Consider the following 17,057-nt stretch of genomic DNA (forward strand, 5'->3'; position numbering starts at 1 on the left):
TATTTAAAATGATGTAACGTTTGTTTTTAAAGGGATAGTATATATATATATATATATATATATATATATATATATATATATATATATATATATATATATATATATATATATATATAAAATCCTCCGTTTTTGTTGTTGCACTGTATTCATAAATTGTGAATTATGACAATTAAAAAGTAGTTTTAATTTGCCTTGAAAAAAAGCTTCCAGAAAATGCAGTTTTCTGAGAAATCCTCAAACATAATCCTGAACTTGGTAAAACAATTGTGTACAGGAGTTTGTCATAGCAGTCACTTGTACATTTGCACAAATACACTGTATATACAGTATGTATGCACAACTCATGACTTTTACAAAGGTATTGAACTGAACTGAATCAATACTGAACTGATTTGAGCTGTATAATGACACTATTGGCTTGCTAGAGATGCTTTACAGCTGAATTTGAATTTGTTACTATTTTGAAGCTGCTGTGAAACAATCTATACTGTATAAAGTGCTTTAGAAATAAAGTTGACTTTCTGACTTGGCTTGTATGTACATTCAGTGTGTGTGTATATATGTATTTATATATATACATTGATCAGGCATAACATTATGAGCACTGACAGGTGAAGTGAATAACACTGATTATCTCTTCATCACGGCACCTGTTAGTGGGTGGGTATGTTAGGCAGCAAGTGAACATTTTGTCCTCAAAGTTGACTTTAGAAGCAGGAAAAATGGGCAAGCGTAAGGATTTGAGTGAGTTTTTTAAGTACCAAATTGTGATGGCTAGACGACTGGGTTAGAGCATCTCCAAAACTGCAGCTCTTGTGGAGTGTTACCAGTCTGTAGTAGTCAGGATCTGTCAAAAGTGCTCCAAGGAAGGAACAGTGGTGAACCGGTGACAGGGTCATGGGCAGCCAAGACTCACTGATGCACGTGGGTAGCGAAGGCTGGCCCATGTGGTCCGGTCCAACAGACGAGCTACAGTAGCTCAAATTGCTCAAGAAGTTAATGCTGGTTCTGATAGAAAGGTGTCAGAATACACAGTGCATCAGTTTGTTGTGTATGGGGCTGTATAGACCCAGACCAGTCAGGGTGCCTATGTTGACCCCTGTCCACCACTGAAAGAGCCAACAGTGGACACGTGAGCATCAGATCTGGACCACGGAGCAATGGAAGAAGGTGGTCTGGTCTGATGAATCACGTTTTCTTTTACATCACGTGGATGGCCGGGTGCGTGTGCGAGCCAGCGGAGGGAGTGTGATGCTTTGGGCAATGTTCTGCTGGGAAACCTTGGGTCCTGCCATCCATGTACATGTTACTTTGACACGTACCACCTACCTAAGCATTGTAGCAGACCATGTACACCCTTTCATGGAAGCGGTATTCCCTGGTGGCTGTGGCCTCTCTCAGCAGGATAATGCTCCTGACACAAAGCAAAAATGGTTCAGGAATGGTTTGAGGAGTTTGAGGCGTTGACTTGGCCTCCAAATTCAGATCTCAATCCAATCGATCATCCGTGGGATGTGTTAAACAAACAAGTTTTAATGTTAATATATATATAAACAATATATATATTAACATTGTTTATACATAAATATTGGGTTATATTATACATTACCTGTTTTATGCAACCAACTGACATGAACACCTAATAACTGTAACCCAAACAATTGTTTGGACAAGTATATTTACTTTGGGTGTGTGGCTATGAGGATAATCATTTTTGTTATGTTCCTATTATGTTTTGTAAAAGTCTCACAGAGACACCTACTTCCAACCCTTATCAGCTAATCCATTTTTGGGTTGTACACATTAATTAAGAATGACTAAGTATGATTAAGGCAATTATCATGCATCTCTCTTGAGTTCAGGTTAATGCCTTCAGGTACACACAGTTTTATTTGCTTTACTTATGATAAACAAATGAATTAAACATAATTTAAGTCTGATGCTTTTCCTGGTGGATAAACATTAATTTAATCATTTCAAGGGATGTTACAAGCTGATTTGGCCTAAAGGCTGGCCGTTTTAGGGTGAGGCAGCATTTATTAGACTGACACACATAACCAGCGCTTCATTCACTTCGGACAGACGGACACACTGAAGCTTCAACATTTCTGCCGATAACTCTAGGTAATGCTTTCTGAGGTACTTTTATGCATGCAATTTAAATGATAACTGACACAGTAAGAAAAGTTGTGTATTAAAACAGATCTAATTGAACTAAATTGTGTGTCACGATGAAGACATGTCCACCTTCAATCTGCTGTTATTCAAACTACTATTTCTTGCACAGCTTGTGAAAATGGAGGCTTTGTCTTCAGCAAACACTCAGTTCTCCCTCAACCTGTTCAAGAAGATCAGTGGAGAAAACGCATCAGGAAATGTGTTCTACTCTCCTGTCAGCATCTCCTCGGCTCTGGCCATGGTGTCGCTTGGTGCAAGAGGAAACACAGCAGCTCAGATGATTCAGGTGATCTCACACTTAAGCAGTTGTTCAGAATTTAAAATTTGTGTGTTTGTTGCATCATCATTTTCAGTAAAGTTAAACTATCATATGCTGTATTTTCATACTATATGCTGAACTTAACAGAAGAGTGAGGTTATCTTAATGCCGTGCAGGTCTTGGGCTTTAAAAACCCTCTCAATCTTGACGCTGCAACTCCAGTACCTCATCATTCAGTGGACCAAATTCATTCCAGCTTCAACAAGTTTATGAGTGAGATGAACAAAGCAGGAGTCCCGTATGTGTTGAGTGTTGCCAACCGCCTCTACGGAGAGCAATCCTACCAGTTTGTTGAGGTAAGACCAGTTTGACTGAGGTAAGTGAAGTTTATTCACTGAAGGTTCTGGAAATGTTCTCAGCTCTAATATCATTTGCACCTCAATCGATTTGCTGTATTACAGAAATTCCTCAATGACACAAAAAGATACTATGAAGCCGGACTGGAGAAGGTGGACTTCAGGACCAAATCAGAGGCTGCTCGTGCCACCATCAACAAATGGGTGGAGAAAAAAACACAAGGTGAAATTCAGCATGAGCTAAATCTACAAATAATTATTTGTTTTTGTTTTTGTTTGTTTGTTTGTTTTTTGGGGGGAGGGTTGCTGCTTTTCAAATGATTAGTTCACTTTCAAATAAAATTTTCCTGATAATTTACTCACCCCCATGTCATCCAAGATGTTCATGTCTTTCTTGAGATGAAAAGAAATTAAGGTTTTTGATGAAAACATTCCAGGATTATTCTCCTTATAGTGGACTTCAATGGCCTTCACTGTTAAAGGTTAAAATTACAGTTTCAGTGCAGCTTCAAAGGGCTTTAAATGATACAAGACAAGGAAAAAGGGTCTTATAGCGAAACAATCGGTCATTTTCAAAAAGCTTCCACTGTCCTACGCCTTCTCTATTCTACTTGAAAAAATGTAACTGCCGCCCCGTTCGCTCCATAAGTAGAATAGAGAAGGCATAGGACATTCAGCATAAGCTTTTTGAAGTATACGGAAATGCGGTTTTGGCAGAAGCACTTGGAATGCGATCATTTATTTGAAAAAGGGTGAAGGCATGTACCATCTCGAAAATTTTCAAAGTCACAAAAATGAGTTGCGTGTCTAAAGCTCCATGCTTCCCCAACCTGCTTTCCCAGCCTGAAATGATGGCCCGTCCCTGGGGACGGTGAAATCTGTCTGCCTTATGGAAGTCTGCGTACAGCGCAGAAGTGTCGATATCAGGCCATTGCGGTGTTGGGGAGGAAGAGCTCCAACGGACTTGTATAGAATAAACGAGTGGCTGTCCCTCTTGAAGGCTGGTTACCCCACAGCCAAGAGAAAATTGGTCAGTCAGTCACCCTCCCCATCCCAAGGTCCGCTCCGTGTCACAGACACGCCAGGATCTACATGCACCCAATCACAATGCACTCCCTCTCCTGAGTATTAACTAGCCGCACCTGACACGCATCAGCACTCATCACCACAGCAGCATAAAAGACACTCCAGAACACTCAGTCACTGTCCAGTTTTGTTAATGCATACCTACCTGTGATGCTTACCACAAGGACTCTGCTAACTTCTACTTACCTGTATCCAGCGTTCCATGTGACTCCTAGTGTCTCCTTGTCTCCTGTGAGTGTCTTCATGTCTCGTCTGCTCCACGCCTGCCTGCATGATCCCTGGGAAAGATAAAGACAAGTATCAGATCCAGTATCATCTTCAGTCACAAACTTAACCTGCTTCCACTCACCTGCACTCTGCCATCGATCTCTGGTTGTTCAATAAACTCTATATTAACTATACCTGTGTCTCCGTCCCTTTCTGTATGTAACAGAAGACCGGACCAACACTGTCAGAACAACCATGAGTCATCCAGATCCATTTCAAGACCTCGTTGTTGCGCTTCGCCGCACTCTCACCAGCACTTCCACACCAGCAACTCCAGCACCTTCAGCGACCACTTCCGCATTCACCGCTGCATCTCCTTCGCCATCGGCGATCGCCAGTCCCATGGCCAAACCGGCGCCCTTCACTGGCCTGGCGGAGGACTGCAACGGATTCATCCTGCAGTGTTCGCTGGTCCTGGAGATGCAACCACACTTGTATCCCGATGACAGCGCAAAGGTGGCTTTCATCATCTCTCAACTGGAAGGAAGAGCTCTCCGCTGGGCTGTACCACTTTGGACACAGAAAAATCCGGTCATTAAATCGCTATCAAGTTTCATTTCCCACTTCAAGGAAGTTTTTGGGAAACCAGCCTGGGATTCATCCATCGGGGAGAGATTATGCAAAGTGAAACATTGTCTCATGTCTAAGTCTGATTATGCCATTCAGTTCCGTACCCTGGCTGCAGCAAGTGGTTGGAATGAACAAGCCCTTATCACCACCTATCGTCAAGGCCTCAATCCACGTGTGCGGTTGCATCTCGCTGCATACGAGGACTCCATCGGGCTCAAGAAGTTCATCCAGCTATCCATCAGATTCGCCACTCATACGCAGCTGTGTCTCGAAGAGCACCAGAGCCAGCCATTATTTCCATCCATCCTCCGCCAGCCAGAATCCGTCAGCCATCCAGAACCACCCATGCAAATAGAACACTCACGTCTTTCATTTGCTGAGCGACAGAGGAGGCTGACCCAGAATCTCTGGGTCATGCTGGGCATTACATCTCTGAATGCCCCACTTGTCCAGTACAACCCATGGTGAGTGTTAACATGCCTACGTTGAATAAGATGAAACCACTCACTATTGTTGTAACCCTTACTGCTGCTAATTTATGTCTTCCAGTCAATGCCCTCCTCGATTCTGGGTCAGCTGGAAACTTCATCTCCGGTGCCCTCTGTCGCCAGCTCCAGCTCAAAACTACTGCTACGCCGAAAGTTTACCAGATTCACTCGGTAACTGGAAAACCACTTTGTCAAGTTCATCACTGTGTTGGACCTCTTCACCTCCAAATCGGTATCCTCCACATGGAAGAGATTCATCTGCTGGTTCTGGAGGAATCAATTGATTTAGTGATTCTTGGGTGCCCCTGGCTTGAGCAGCATGATTCCATCATCTCCTGGAAGACAGGAGAGATTCTGAAGTGGGGTAACGAATGCTTTCCTGACTGTTTCATTGAGTTCCTGATTCTAAGTTGTCCAAGTTCCAAAGAAATCCAAGTCTCTGCTCCTGAGTTTCCTGCTCCAAGTCGTCCAAGTTCTAGGAACCCTGAGTTTCTGTTCCTGAATTTCCTGCTCCAAGTCGTCCAAGTTCCAAAGACATTCAAGTCTCTGCTTTCGAGTTTCCTGTGTCAAGTCTTCTAAGCTCTGAGAAAATCCAGGTCTACGCTACTTCTGTGGAAAGTCCAAAACATTCTACGGACATCCCTGCATGTTACTCCCACTACAGTGATGTCTTCTGTCCAAAAGAAGCCTCCAAGCTGCCTCCCCATCGGCCATGGGACTGCGCAATCGACCTGATCCCCGGTGAGCCAGTGCCCAGAGGGAAAATCTACTCCCTTTCCCTCCCGGAGGAGAAGGCCATGGAGGAGTACATAAACTAAGCTCTGTCACAGGGCTACATACGCCAGTCTACTTCCCCCACTGCTTCAAGCTTTTTCTTCGTGGTGAAGAAGGACGGTGGCTTGCGGCCCTGCATCAACTACAGAGCTTTGAACAAGATCACCATTAAATTCCGCTATCCAATTCCTCTGTCCCATCAGCGCTGGAACATCTACCCGGCGCCACTGTGCTCACCAAGTTGGACCTCCGCAGCACGTATAACCTCATCCAGATACGTGAGGGGGACGAGTGGAAGACAGCCTTCGTGACCCCTACCGGCCACTATGAGTACCTGGTAATGCCGTATGGACTTGTCAACGCCCCCTCCGTATTCCAGGACTTCATGCATGAGGTGCTCCGGGAGTTCCTGCACAAATCAGTCCTGGTCTACATAGACGATATTTTGATTTACTCCCGGAGCATGGCCGACCATCGCCACCATGTTGCGGAGGTCCTTCAACACCTGAGGGACTTTCAACTCTACCTCAAAGCCAAAAAATGCAGTTTCCATCAGCCCTCAGTGCAGTTCTTAGGATATAACATCGACCACAGTGGCATCCGCATAGACGAGAGGAAGGTAACTGCTGTCCAAGACTGGCCTGTTCCCACATCCGTGAAAGAGTTACAAAGGTTCCTAGGTTTTGCAAATTTCTACTGCAGATTCATCCAAGGTTACAGCTCTATCACCAGCCCACTCACAAGCCTTCTCAGAAACAAGCCCAAGTCTCTGTCCTGGACTCCAGCCGCCACACAAGCCTTTAACACCCTGAAAACTGCGTTTAAAACTGCCCCCCTCCTCGCCCACCCAGATTCAGATCTCCCTTTCGTCGTCGAAGTTGATGCCTCAACCACAGGAGTGGGAGCGGTGTTATCCCAGCAGCAGGGGAATCCCCGTAAACTCCATCCATGTGCCTTCTTCTCCCGCAAACTCAACCCGGCAGAGGTCAACTATGGCATCGGGAACCGGGAACTGTTGGCCATCAAGCTCGCCCTGGAAGAGTGGAGGCATTGGCTCGAAGGAGCTAAACACCCATTCACAGTGCTGACAGACCATAAATATCTGGAGTATTTACGGGACGCAAAACGACTGAACCCACGCCAAGCCAGCTAGCCCATGTTCTTCACCAGATTCCACTTTACCATCTCCTATCATCCTGGGTCAAAGAATGTAAAGGCCGATGCTCTGTCCCATATTCATAGTCCTAAAGAAAGCACAGATGATCCAGAGCCCATCATCCCTGAGAAACTGTTTGTCAGCCCCATTACCTGGTCCGCTGAGACACTCCCCGAGCCGAATGCCTCTGCCAACACCCCGCCGGGTTGTCCCCAAGGTTTGCGAGCGAGCGGTCATGGGTTCCCAGGAATGATATTCTCGATCCAAGTCTCCTCGATGATTTCCATGCCAGACATCCTAACCAATCAGCTCCACGTGGCAGGGGTCGACCACCATGACGTCTGGGTCCACGGTCCTCAGGAACGGACCGTCGAGGGGGGGTAATGTCACAGACTCACACAATCACAACGCATTCCCTCTCCTGAGTATTAACTAGCCACACCTGACACGCATCAGCACTCATCACCGCAGCAGCATAAAAGACACTCCAGAGCACTCAGTCACTGTCCAGTCTCATTAACGCATACCTACCTGTGATGCTTACCTCAAGGACTCTGCTAACTAACTACTTACCTGTATCCAGCATTCCATGTGACTCCTAGTGTCTCCTTGTCTCCTGTGAGTGTCTTCGTGTTTTGTCTGCTCCATGCCTGCCTGCTTCCATGATCTCTGGAAAAGATAAAGACAAGTATCAGATCCAGTATCATCTTCAGTCACAAACTTAACCTGCTTCCACTCACCTGCACTCTGCCATCGATCTCTGGTTGTTCAATAAACTGTATATTAACTATACCTGTGTCTCCGTCCCCTGCTGTACATAACACTCTGGCATGAATACACTTTTTTTGGCCATTTCCATAAGAACTATGAGACGGATTCTTTAATCGTGTTTATTGAATTAGATTTAAGTAACAATATAGTGTTAGAGATTCAGTCAATTCATTTCGGCCTGAATCAATTCAAATCAATGTTTAAAGTGAACAATTTCCATTTGTATTTTAGAGAAGATCAAGGACTTGGTGCCACAGGGAGGTGTCAATGCATCGACCAAATTGGTTTTGGTGAACGCCATCTACTTCAAGGGGAACTGGGAGAAGAAATTCCCAAAGGAAGCCACCAAAGATGGGCTTTTTAAGATAAACAAGGTGAGATTTCATGCTCTTTGTTAAAATATTTTTAACAGTCATGATGAAATCTGAGGGGTTATAAAGTGTTTCCACTGATGTTTTGCAGATTCAAACTAAACCAGTGAAGATGATGCATCAAGAGGCAAAGTTTCCTCTGGCCTTCATCCCAGAGATGAACAGTCAGGTTCTGGAGCTGCCGTATGTTGGGAGGAATCTAAGTATGTTGATCATCCTTCCTAATAAGATGGAAGACGACACCACTGGCCTTCAGAAGGTGAGACAGCACAGATTCTGCTAGTATGGGGTGTTTCATTATTTGTAGTTGCCGTTTAACCCTATAAAGTGTGCAGTGTCATATTTGCTATGCAAATTTCTAATGCAAATTTCTTTCTCTGGGCCATTAAATGATCAACATGATAAAACATTTAGTGAAAATTATCGTTCAGGTCGTGGTTCGTGTGTCTTTTATTGTGAAATCTTTACTTGATTTTTATAAAGTCATGTGTTTTCGATGAACACTTACTGGACTGAAGCAATTTAGGTTTACTTGATTATCCATATTTTGTTTTATATATATATAAAAATCATGCAAGTATAAAATATGATCCATCAAGCTTTTGATGAGTTTAGATGTTCATCTCAATCATTGTATTGCATTGCATTATGTGTTTTGAAACTACAGAGCTTTGATCATAAAACTAAGCATTTAAATATCATCCTACTAAGCCATATTGTAGAGTAATGACTGATATTTGAATGCATTTCATGTCAGTAGTCTTCTGTACTTTTACAAACATCGCACTGATTTACATAACAAGCATCAGAATTTCATCTTACATTTTGGCCATATAAATATCAGCATCTGCACCAAATGGCATATTTTTGCATATTTGGGCCTGTGAATAAAATTGAGCTGTTTTTTCTCCATATTCTCACTATATCATATGGGCCATAAAAGCCTGATGTATCAAATATGATACATAATAAACTGTTCAGTTTAAAAAAAATATTACTGATATATATCAGCTTTTATATGGTTTATATTGCATATATTTAAGCCATTAAAGAGGTGTATTCAAGTTTGTCTCCACAAACATTTTGTTTGAATGAAATGGCCGAAATAATCATCACATCATTGATGCTGTACAAACAGACCCCAGTTTATGCAAATACACAAACATTAACATGTCTCTGTTATTGTCCAGCTTGAAAAGGCAGTGACCTACGAGAAGCTCCTGGAGTGGACCAAACCCAGCAAGATGAATCTAGAGAAAGTTCAAGTCTCGCTGCCCAAATTTAAGATTGAGGTAATCTATGACGACATGAGGAGACTTCTGATCAGCATGGGAATGGAGGATGTTTTTGACCCGCTGAAGGTGAATCTTTCAGGCATGTCCTCCAACAACGACCTGGTGCTGTCGCAGTTGATTCATAAAGCCTTTGTTGAAGTCAATGAGGAAGGAACCGAAGCGGCTGCAGCCACTGCCATCGTCGGTGTGACAGCCTCATTACCCTCACCCCCAAAAACCTTTACTGCAGACCACCCGTTCCTGTTCTTCATCCGGCATAATCCCTCCAACGCCATTCTGTTCTATGGACGCTTGAGTTCTCCTTGAAGATAGTGATGATAAATTCTAGATGACTGCGTTCCTCTCACAAATAAAGTCACTAGTAAATAATTGAGTGAAATTGTCTGTATGCAGTTACTTTAAGAGTCATTTAATTTTTTGAAGTACAGTTCTGCACAAGATACAAAGAATAAAAATAATTATGTTGGATTGATCTGTTGAACATTTACTAAACAGGGCAAATTAGCGTGGAAAGCGTAATTCCAATGGGAGTGGAAAGTTCTGATTAATTAATGAACAGACGCAGTTGGATCATTTCCATAATGACCATCGCAATCTACAGAGAGCAGCGCAAATTAGCATCTGGTTTAAGACATGCTTTTTTGGGTGGTAAATAATGGTGCAAATACTAGTAAATTGACTAGTGCAAACTTTAGTAAATCACCTTGCATAATTAATTTAAATACTCTCCTCCCATAAATTTTTCTCCTGAAAGGGAAACTCCTACAAATGCATATGCAATAAGGTCAGCCACAAAAATAACCCTGTCCACACTTTTTCAGTGCTATTTTTTCACTGAGTGTCTTTAGTAAATCGTAACAGTTGTTTTTTAACATCAAAAGACAGTTTGCGCTGGCACGAGTTGTTAGTAAAGTAAAAAGAGTTTTTTGGCCCTTAATTTTTTGTATGCTACTGATATAGTTCTGTCCTTCATAACTTTAAGTATACTGAAAGTTCTTGGCATTGAGTGTACAAGTTCACAACAAATTATCACATCTATACTATTCTGTTTACTCTCGAATGATGACCTTGTGTCTCTATAAAATCCCCCACAGGTGGCCAAAAGTGTTAAGGTCGGGTGAAATAGGCTACTAGTCGACTGAAAAATTTTGATCATGACAGAATGTAGTTATTGTCATGTTGAAAAAGATTTTGTATTAATATAAGTTTGGGGATAATTGAAAACATACCATGTGCTTTTGATAATATGACAAATTCCAGAGTTTCGTTTGTTGTGTAAAGACAATAAAAATAGATGTGATGTTTTTTTTCCTGATTGGCTATTAAAGTTTTGGTTGGATGTATGAACTATTATGAAAACATCTGCATTTTTCAAACTTACAATGTGTTTAGGACAATTACAAAGTATTCCGATCACTGAGTAAACTGTTTTGAGAACAGTGATCCGAGTTTGGAGAAATGTGTCAAATCGATTGAGAAAAACTGTAACTTAACGGTGCCTGTGCATGTTGAACCAAGAGATGAGTGAGTCATGTTCAATCACACTTTCATCACTAGATGGAGGGAGAGTTCGGTTTACTGTCTGTCCACCACATAACTTTTGTTTGTGTGTGTGTGTGTGTGTGTGTGTGTGTGTGAGGATCAGGTGAGCACAATTAGTGTGGCGCAGTAACAGGAAACAAGGAGGCGGGACAGGAGGAGCACATGGCCAACACCAGCAAAGGCAGAGCCATATGCTCAGACACAAGACAAACAAAGAACATTAAACAAAGACAAACACAGACAAGACTGTGGGTTCAATATTTGTTGAAAAACAGGTTTTTTTCCCCTCTATTACAGGAATGCATTTTTTATTGTCTTTGACCATGTGCATTATTTGTTATTTTGTTTAGTTTGATATTTCTCAAAAGGATATTGCTATTAATGCTCCTAGTCCATACAAATTTGGATTTTTTATTATATGTACATTAGGGCTGGGTGATATGGCAAACAAATAAAATCTTGATTTATTCAGAACGATTGACCGATTCATGATTTTTTTTTTATTTTTACTGTTTATCTAGTCACCTTAAAAACAATATGTTTTGAATATGACTTAAGTAACATTCAACAAACGAAATTCATTCTGAATTCTTTTTTTAATAAGAAATTCAAGATAAAATACTGTGGCATAATGTTATGTTTGAATATACATATAAACACATTTTATAAATATCTGTAGTTTTAAATCTGTTGAGATAACTGAAAAACTTTTGCCTGGAAATGTGTATATTCTCAAATGTCAGGGTGGCACAACTGCAAATATTTTATTATCAACTGACAAGGTAATAATGGAAAGCCTGATAACATCCAGAAGATCCCAACAGATCATTGTGGCAGAGTGAAAAGGTTTGTAGAGATCTCTCAAATACTGATAAAAGCAGTTAATTTCAAGTGGGTGATGTAACAAAGGGAACTGGATGTTGCAGTGGGAGATCCACGTGCAGGCTTTATTAAAAGGAGCGTAGTTGTACAGGCAGAGATCAAACACCAGCAAACAGATACAGGAGGGAAAAGCAAACGAGTAATCCAAAACACAGGCAAAGGTCAAGACAGGCAGCAAGCAATCATCAAACAAAGAAAGTATGTGATTGGTTCCTAGATGGGGAATTGTGGGAAATGTAGTCCAGAGTGATGTGTGACTGTGCGACCTCTGGTGGGGAGTGGCAGGAAACAGCAGGCGCAGGATACGTGATGGTAGACATATATTTACTAACTCCTTCCCTCGATTTATTAAGTTGTGTGCATGATTTAGCCTACTATATTTTTCCTCCATGTCATGTGTAATAATGTGACAATTCACCTCAGATCTTTTAAATAAATGGAATAAAGAATGTTGAACAGACAAGTATATGCTATGACAAATTGTTTCAGGAACTGAACGGATTTTTAATAATGTTTTAATATAATATTCATGAATTTGATTATGCTCTTATCCATTTGTGCTGGCCCTGGAGCTCACAGAGAGAGCCCGCCCACGCGCTCTTCTGAATGGTTGTGATTTTTTGATTGACTTTATCGCGTTTCATAGTCGCGTTGTGTTTGTTGTGTAAGTGCTGAAGGAGTGGGAGAGTTTTGCTTAATGTGTCATAAAATCACATACCATTGTTAATTCAAAATCTTTTTCAACATGACAATAACTACATTCTGTCATGATCAAAATTTTTCAGTCGACTAGTAGCCTATTTCACCCGACCTTAACACTTTTGGCCACCTGTGGGGGATTTTATAGAGACACAAGGTCATCATTCGAGAGTAAACAGAATAGTATAGATGTGAAAATTTGTTGTGAACTTGTACACTCAATGCCAAGAACGTTCAGTATACTTAAAGTTATGAAGGACAGAACTATATCAGCAGCATACAAAAAATTAAGGGCCAAAAAACTCTTTTTACTTTACTAACAACTCGTGCCAGCGCAAACTGTCTTTTGATGTTAAGAAAAAAAAAAAACTACTGTTATGATTTACTAAAGACACACAGTGAAAAAACTAGCGCTGAAAAGGCATAGACGGTTATTTTTGCGGCTGACATTATTGCATATGCATTTGTAGGAGTTTTTCTTTCAGACACAAAATTTATGGGAGGAGAGTATTTAAATTAATTATGCAAGGTGATTTACTAAAGTTTGCACTAGTCAATTTACTAGTATTTGCACCATTATTTACCACCCAAAAAAGCATGTCTTAAACCAGATGCTAATTTGCGCTGCTCTCTGTAGATTGCGATGGTCATTATGGAAATGATCCAACTGCGTCTGTTCATTAATTAATCAGAACTTTCCACTCCCATTGGAATTACGCTTTCCACGCTAATTTGCCCTGTTTAGTAAATGTTCAACAGATCAATCCAACATAATTATTTTTATTCTTTGTATCTTGTGCAGAACTGTACTTCAAAAAATTAAATGACTCTTAAAGTAACTGCATACAGACAATTTCACTCAATTATTTACTAGTGACTTTATTTGTGAGAGGAACGCAGTCATCTAGAATTTATCATCACTATCTTCAAGGAGAACTCAAGCGTCCATAGAACAGAATGGCGTTGGAGGGATTATGCCGGATGAAGAACAGGAACGGGTGGTCTGCAGTAAAGGTTTTTGGGGGTGAGGGTAATGAGGCTGTCACACCGACGATGGCAGTGGCTGCAGCCGCTTCGGTTCCTTCCTCATTGACTTCAACAAAGGCTTTATGAATCACCTGCGACAGCACCAGGTCGTTGTTGGAGGACATGCCTGAAAGATTCACCTTCAGCGGGTCAAAAACATCCTCCATTCCCATGCTGATCAGAAGTCTCTTCATGTCGTCATAGATTACCTCAATCTTAAATTTGGGCAGAGAGACTTGAACTTTCTCTAGATTCATCTTGCTGGGTTTGGTCCACTCCAGGAGCTTCTCGTAGGTCACTGCCTTTTCAAGCTGGACAATAACAGAGACATGTTAATGTTTGTGTATTTGTATAAACTGGGGTCTGTTTGTACAGCATCAATGATGTGATGATTATTTCGGCCATTTCATTCAAACAAAATGTTTGTGGAGACAAACTTGAATACACCTCTTCAATGGCTTAGATATATGCAATATATACCCTGTAAAAGCTGATATATGAAATAATATATCAGTATTTTTTTTTTTTTTGGCATTTATTAAGAATATTTTTAAAAATAAAAAAGATTTCATGCAAAAAAAAAAAATTCATATTTGTTGAGTATCATATTTGATACATCAGGCTTTTATGGCCCATATGATATAGTGAGAATATGGAGAAAAAACAGCTCAATTTTATTCACAGGCCCAAATATGCAAAAATATGCCATTTGGTGCAGATGCTGATATTTATATGGCCAAAATGTAAGATGAAATTCTGATGCTTGTTATGTAAATCAGTGCGATGTTTGTAAAAGTACAGCAGACTACTGACATGAAATGCATTCAAATATCAGTCATTACTCTACAATATGGCTTAGTAGGATGATATTTAAATGCTTAGTTTTATGATCAAAGCTCTGTAGTTTCAAAACACATAATGCAATGCAATACAATGATTGAGATGAACATCTAAACTCATCAAAAGCTTGATGGATCATATTTTATACATGATTTGTATAAATATGGATAATCAAGTAAACCTAAATTGCTTCAGTCCAGTAAGTGTTCATCGAAAACACATGACTTTATAAAAATCAGTAAAGATTTCACAATAAAAGACACATGAACCACGACCTGAATGATAATTTTCAGCAAATTTTTGATCATGTTGGTCATTTAAAGGCCTAGAGGAAGAAATTTGCATAGCAAATATGACACTGCACACTTTATAGGGTTAAACGGCAACTACAAATAATGAAACACCCCATACTAGCAGAATCTGTGCTGTCTCACCTTCTGAAGGCCAGTGGTGTCGTCTTCCATCTTATTAGGAAGGATGATCAACATACTTAGATTCTTCCCAACATACGGCAGCTCCAGAACCTGACTGTTCATCTCTGGGATGAAGGCCAGAGGAAACTTTGCCTCTTGATGCATCATTTTCACTGGTTTAGTTTGAATCTGCAAAACATCAGTGGAAACACTTTATAACCCCTCAGATTTCATCATGACTGTTAAAAATATTTTAACAAAGAGCATAAAATCTCACCTTGTTCATCTTAAACTGTCCATCTCTGGTGCCTTCATTTGGGAATTTCTTCTCCCAGTTCCCCTTGAAGTAGATGGCGTTCACCAAGACCAGTTTGGTCGATGCATTGACACCTCCCTGTGGCACCAAGTCCTTGATCTTCTCTAAATTACAAATGGACATTGTTCACTTTAAACAGTGATTTGAATTGATTCAGGCCTAAATGAATTTAACACTATATTGTTACTTAAATCTAATTCAATAAACACCTTTAAAGCATCTGTCTCAAAGTTCTTATGGAAATGGCCAAAAAAAAGTGCATTAAAGACAAAGATTTTAACCTCCAAAGAACTATACAGCTCAGCTCAAGAACCCTATAAAGCTGCATGTTTTTTTTTTCCTGAACTTAAAAAGCAGCAAAAAACAAAACAAAATTATTTGTAGATTAAGCTCATGCTGGATTTCACCTTGTGTTTTTTTCTCCACCCATTTGTTGATGGTGACACGAGCAGCCTCTGATTTGGTCTTGAAGTCCACCTTCTCCAGTCCGGCTTCATAGTATCTTTTTGTGTCATTGAGGAATTTCTGTAATACAGCAAATCGATTGAGGTGAAAATGAACATTTCCAGAACCTCCAGTGAATAAACTGGTCTTACCTCAACAAACTGGTAGGATTGCTCTCCGTAGAGGCGGTTGGCAACACTCAACACATACGGGACTCCTGCTTTGTTCATCTCACTCATAAACTTGTTGAAGCTGGAATGAATTTGGTCCACTGAATGAGGAGGATTTTTAAAGCCCAAGACCTGCACAGCATTAACATAACCTCACTGTTTTGATAAGTTCATGAAAATACAGCATATGATAGTTTAAAATACTGAACATGATGATGCATCAAACACACAGACATTTAGAATTCTGAACGACTGTCACCTGAATCATCTGAGCTGCTGTGTTTCCTCTTGCACCAAGCGACACCATGGTCAGAGCCGAGGAGATGCTGACAGGAGAGTAGAACACATTTCCTGATTTCCAGGTTGAGGGAGAACTGAGTGTTTGCTGAAGACAAAGCCTCCATTTTCACAAGCTAGAAAGAAACTGTAGTATGAATAACAGCAGATTTGAAGGTGGACATGTCTTCATCGTGACACACAATTTAGTTCCATTAGATCTATATTTTATTACTGTGTAGGTTACTATTTAAACTGCATGCATAAAAGTACCTCAGAAAGCATTACCTAGAGTAATCTGTAGAAACGATGAAGCTTCAGTGTGTCCGTCTGTCCGAAGTGAATGAAGCGATGGTTATGTGTGTCAGTCTAATAAATGCTGCCTCACCCTAAAACAGCCAGCCTTTAGGCCAAATCAGCTTGTAACATCCCTTGAAATGATTAAATTAATGTTTATCCACAAGGAAAAGCATCAGACTTAAATTATGTGATTCATTCTTCATTTGTTTATTATAGTAAAACCAATAAATAAAACTGTGTATCTGAACAAACTAACCTGAACTCAAGAAAGATATATTAATCATAATTAGTCATTCTTAATCATAATGTGTGTACAACCCAAAAATCGATTAGCTGATGAGGAAGTAGGTGTCTCTGTGAGACTTTTACAAAACATAAAAAAAATAATGTTCCTTATCACCACACACCCAAACTACAAATCCTTGTTCAAGCAATTTTTGCATTACTAATTTTTGATGTTCATGTCGGTTGGCTGCATAAAACAGGTCATGTGTTGTGGATACATGTATCATGAATTGCCTTCTCCAACATGTTCTCCAACCAATACAACCATATAGGTCGTTTGTCACTTCCCTAAA

General features: G+C 40.5%; 1 protein-coding gene and 1 pseudogene across 4 annotated transcripts; one reads left to right on the forward strand and one right to left on the reverse strand.

The window, feature by feature from the left end:
* The first annotated feature begins 2,296 nt into the window (after window positions 1–2,296).
* On the forward strand, window positions 2,297–9,877 carry LOC137028560 (leukocyte elastase inhibitor-like). 4 transcript variants are annotated; one of them, XM_067397518.1, is made up of 6 exons: window positions 2,297–2,504; window positions 2,660–2,793; window positions 2,899–3,016; window positions 8,137–8,279; window positions 8,368–8,535; window positions 9,467–9,877. In XM_067397518.1, exons 1-6 carry the CDS (start codon window positions 2,297–2,299, stop codon window positions 9,875–9,877), a joined length of 1,182 nt encoding a protein of 393 aa, XP_067253619.1. The 4 variants fall into 4 exon arrangements, with proteins under 4 accessions (XP_067253619.1, XP_067253636.1, XP_067253629.1 ...); XM_067397535.1 differs by having other exon boundaries at window positions 2,297–2,486; window positions 2,675–2,793; XM_067397528.1 differs by having other exon boundaries at window positions 2,297–2,483.
* A 3,743-nt stretch (window positions 9,878–13,620) lies between these two features.
* Window positions 13,621–16,307, reverse strand: LOC137028581 (leukocyte elastase inhibitor-like; annotated as a pseudogene).
* Between the last annotated feature and the right edge of the window lie 750 nt (window positions 16,308–17,057).

The sequence above is a fragment of the Chanodichthys erythropterus genome, chromosome 2 (assembly GCF_024489055.1).
Source record: "Chanodichthys erythropterus isolate Z2021 chromosome 2, ASM2448905v1, whole genome shotgun sequence".
Taxonomy (NCBI): Eukaryota; Metazoa; Chordata; class Actinopteri; order Cypriniformes; family Xenocyprididae; genus Chanodichthys; species Chanodichthys erythropterus.